General features: G+C 50.8%; 1 protein-coding gene across 1 annotated transcript; it reads left to right on the forward strand.

The window, feature by feature from the left end:
• Positions 1 to 1,860: 1,860 nt before the first annotated feature.
• On the forward strand, positions 1,861 to 2,694 carry TSSK6 (testis specific serine kinase 6). Its single transcript, XM_038143342.1, has one exon. It carries the CDS (start codon positions 1,861 to 1,863, stop codon positions 2,692 to 2,694), a length of 834 nt encoding a protein of 277 aa, XP_037999270.1.
• Positions 2,695 to 3,799: the final 1,105 nt, after the last annotated feature.

Genomic DNA, 3,799 nt, shown 5'->3' on the forward strand with positions numbered 1-3,799 from the left:
ATCAGCCCCTGACATTCTGACATCTACCCCTGTAGATGTCTGCACATGTCCTTCTATTCCCAGGAGCAGCAGTGGTGTTTTCCAGAGGTGCCTTGGTGGTAAGTGGGGAAGGGAAGCCTCGTCTAAGCACTTCCCCCTCATAAAAATGCCCACATCAGTTATGTTTAGCCATCTCAAAGTTCCCAGCTCCTCTGAAAAGTCCAGCTCAGACCTCTGCTGAAGTCACTGTGGTTATGACTCAAGGGCTAAACTTGTCAGGAAATCATGCCCATCCAGCAAAATGGGTTTCTGCATCTGGCCTGATGATTGCTAGGTGGGATTTTTTTGTGTTTAGTAACATCAGTTTCTGAACAGGGACTTCTGGAAATGGCTTCTTGCTGATCCACTTCAGAAATAAGAAATCTGGGGGCATTTATTTGAAAGCCCAAACATGTCCACTGGTACAGCCTGATGGTATTCCTGGTGGTACATGCCTGCAACCACATTTCCATGGCATGTTAAATTCCCATACTTCCAACTGGCCTGTAGAAATAACACCTGAAGTGGGAAAGTGGTTTGGTTTGGACCCACAACCTCTAAGCAGATAAAACTCGACATGGTGACTGCTTTACTTGCTCTTAGTTCAGATTAAAGCTCCCCTGCAGCACATACAGACCCATGTTTGCAGCTTTGAGCCATTTTAATTTCCTCAAAGTGACTTCAGAATACTGGCAAGATGGACTCACAAGAAAGATTTTCTTTCATCTTCAGCTGATCACCATTCCTCTTTATAACTGACTTGCAAAATGAAACATATATTCAGAAGCTAAAAATAGTGTTTGGATTGGTGTTTTGGAAGATGGGGTTTTGTGGTCCTAGGCTTCTTTGTACAGCAGGAAAGCAAATATGGGCTCCACAGGGAGGACAGGATACTCGAGCAGCTTTAAAAACCCAGCACAAACCAGAAACAACTGTTTGTGGAAGCCAAGGATACAGCACCTGGAAGAAGAAGCTGACACTGGCCTGAGAGACAGAGTGTAATGGGAGGGATGCCTTGCTCTGGAGTGGGTGTTCTGGCCCAGCCCAGCTGCCCTCTGCTCAATTTGACTGCCACATTATGGCAACTAAAACCTTTTAAAATCCAAGTTATAGAAGATCTGAGAAGGATCTCAGGTCTCACTTCTCTGTAAGTCTCCAAAATATCATTTTGATAAAAACAGATAAAGAGCAATTCCAAGCTCAAGAAACCAAAAAGCTGTTTTTTCTGAAAGATGCATTTAAAGTTCCCTGTCCACCCCACAAAAGGTCAGAAAGCCTCCCTAGTAATGTAATAGCTCTGTGCACCATCACCAAAGAAGTCAATATTTGACCATCAGCCAAGGTGGCTCACAGTTAGTGCCAGTAGAAGTCACTCCTTTGTACCACTCTGTGTAATTTGGATTTTAATGCAACTAATACCCTACAGAAAACTGGTGTAGGTCCCCAAATGGGGACCTGACCCCAGAAAGCTGACATTTGAACTTTCATCCACACAGCCCTGTGCTGAGAACCCAAATGAAGAGGCTGAAAGGGTAAAAGCTCTAAAGTGTCCAGCCCCAGCAGAGTTGTCCCCTGTGTCCCCTGTGCAGGCATGCCAGGGGCACCCCTGAGCAGAGGGGACCTACCAGACACCTATGTCACCTCCCAAAGGATCTGTGACACACAACATTCCACCCATCACAATACCCGGGTGGGGCGTAGAAGCGAGGGCTGTCATTCCCGTTGTTGTGAAGGTGAGCAGCCGCCATGCAGCAGACATTACAGCCTCCCGATGCTGGCGAAGAACAGCAGCCCCAAGAAAGCCCACCGGCGCCCCAGACCATGCCACCGGCACCCCAGACCATGCCAAAGTCTGATGGAGGGGAGAGGATACTCAATGAGCTGGGCTACAGGCTGGGTCAGACAATCGGGGAGGGAAGCTTCTCCAAGGTGAAAGCCGCCACCTCCAGCAAACACAAGGGGCCCGTGGCCGTCAAGGTGGTGGACCGGCAGCGAGCGTCACGAGCCGTCGTGTTCAAGTTTCTGCCTCGGGAGCTCTCCATCGTGCGTAGGATCCAGCACCCCAACATCGTGCGCGTCTTTGAGCTCATCGAGGTCTGTAACAGGAAGCTCTACATCGTGATGGAGGCCATGGACACTACCCTGCTGCAGATGTTGGAGAATCTGGGAAAGCTGCCCTGCGCCCCCAACGCCCGGGACATCTTTGTGCAGGTAGTGAGGGCCGTGCGCTACCTGCACGACCGCAACCTGGTGCACCGGGACCTCAAGTGCGAGAACGTGCTGCTCTCCGCCGACGGCCGCCGCGCCAAGATCAGCGACTTCGGCTTCAGCAAGGAGCTCAAAGGGTACCCGGACCTGAGCACCACCTTCTGTGGGACGGCAGCCTTCGCCTCCCCGGAGGTGCTCATGGGCATCCCCTATGACGCCAAGAAATACGACATATGGAGCTTGGGGGTGATGCTCTACATGATGGTGGTCGGCAACGTTCCCTTTGATGATACCAACGTCCAGAGCATGCCCCAGCTGCAGAAGAAGGGGGTGATGTACCCAGAGGGGCTGCCCCCGCTGCCGGAGCCCTGCCAAGCCCTCATCACCCAGCTGCTGCAGTACACCCCATCGTCCCGGCCCGGTGCGGGGCAGATAGCCAAGAACCGCTGGCTGAACGGGGACATCTGAAGGAGACAGCCCTTCCTGAAGATTCTGGAAGAGCCCTTTGGTGCAATAAACACTGCTGTGAAAGAGCAGTTCAGCGGTTTGTTGATTATTTTGAGGCCCAGGGGTGCCTGTGTGTGGAGCTGATGGAACTTCAGGCACCAGCAAGGCTGCATGCTCTCAGGAGGGAGGTCAGATCCCAAAACAGCAGTGGCAGCCTGCTGCAGGCTGGGTTTTGAGACAAAACAGCCGTGCAGAGCTGCCAGGGCAGGGTGGTGAGGTGCTGCAGCACAGCCCATCATGGTTCCTGCTCCCTAGAACATCAAAACTCTGGCACAGCCACCCCAATCTGCTCCTCCCCACCCTCTGCTGCTGCATGCACAGGGACTATGGGAGGAGAGCTCCTTTCACAGGGGTCTTGGCTTCTCCTCAGCCTTCTCACCACCAAACTGCATTTGAGCAGGTGGGAGGGGAGAATCAGTGGTCCTACAAATCACTGCTGCAGAGAAAATATTGCATTTTTGAAATAGTGTGCCACTATTTCAAGCCCACAGTGATACTCACAGCCCAAAATCACACTAGGATTTTTACAGGCAGCTGGACAGCATCACCCAGCCAAAAGTTTTGGTGTAGCTTTGAGATCCATGCCTTACATGGAACATCTTTCAGATATTTATTCCCAGCAATATTTGAAATGTCTACCAAAAGATACTTGATGAGAAATGCGACTGGCCATGGAGAACTTGAAAGGGAAAACTGATAAAAGTATAAAGGAGTACCACTTTGTTAACTCCCGCTGTCTAGCTTCAATGCAAAAAAATTACAAATTACTCTTAATGCTACCCCCAAAATCTTCTATGGATCCTTATGGGCAAGTCCCATTTTAAAGGGTTAATTCAAGGTAGGAGCTGGCATCTGAAATGTGCTTTCATGAGACATTTCAGCTCACTCTAAACATTCTCCAGCTTCCACTGGACTGAAGTCTAAGAGGAAATGTCCAGTTGGGTGGTTTGATGGTGATGGTGCCCCGTGAGCTGACCCAGCACAGGCCTGGCAGCGCAGCCCGTGGCCAGGCCAAGTCTGACATGAACAAACCAGTGCACGTGGCTCTGCTGGAGGCAGTGGAAAC

The sequence above is a fragment of the Motacilla alba genome, chromosome 7 (genome assembly GCF_015832195.1).
Source record: "Motacilla alba alba isolate MOTALB_02 chromosome 7, Motacilla_alba_V1.0_pri, whole genome shotgun sequence".
Taxonomy (NCBI): Eukaryota; Metazoa; Chordata; class Aves; order Passeriformes; family Motacillidae; genus Motacilla; species Motacilla alba.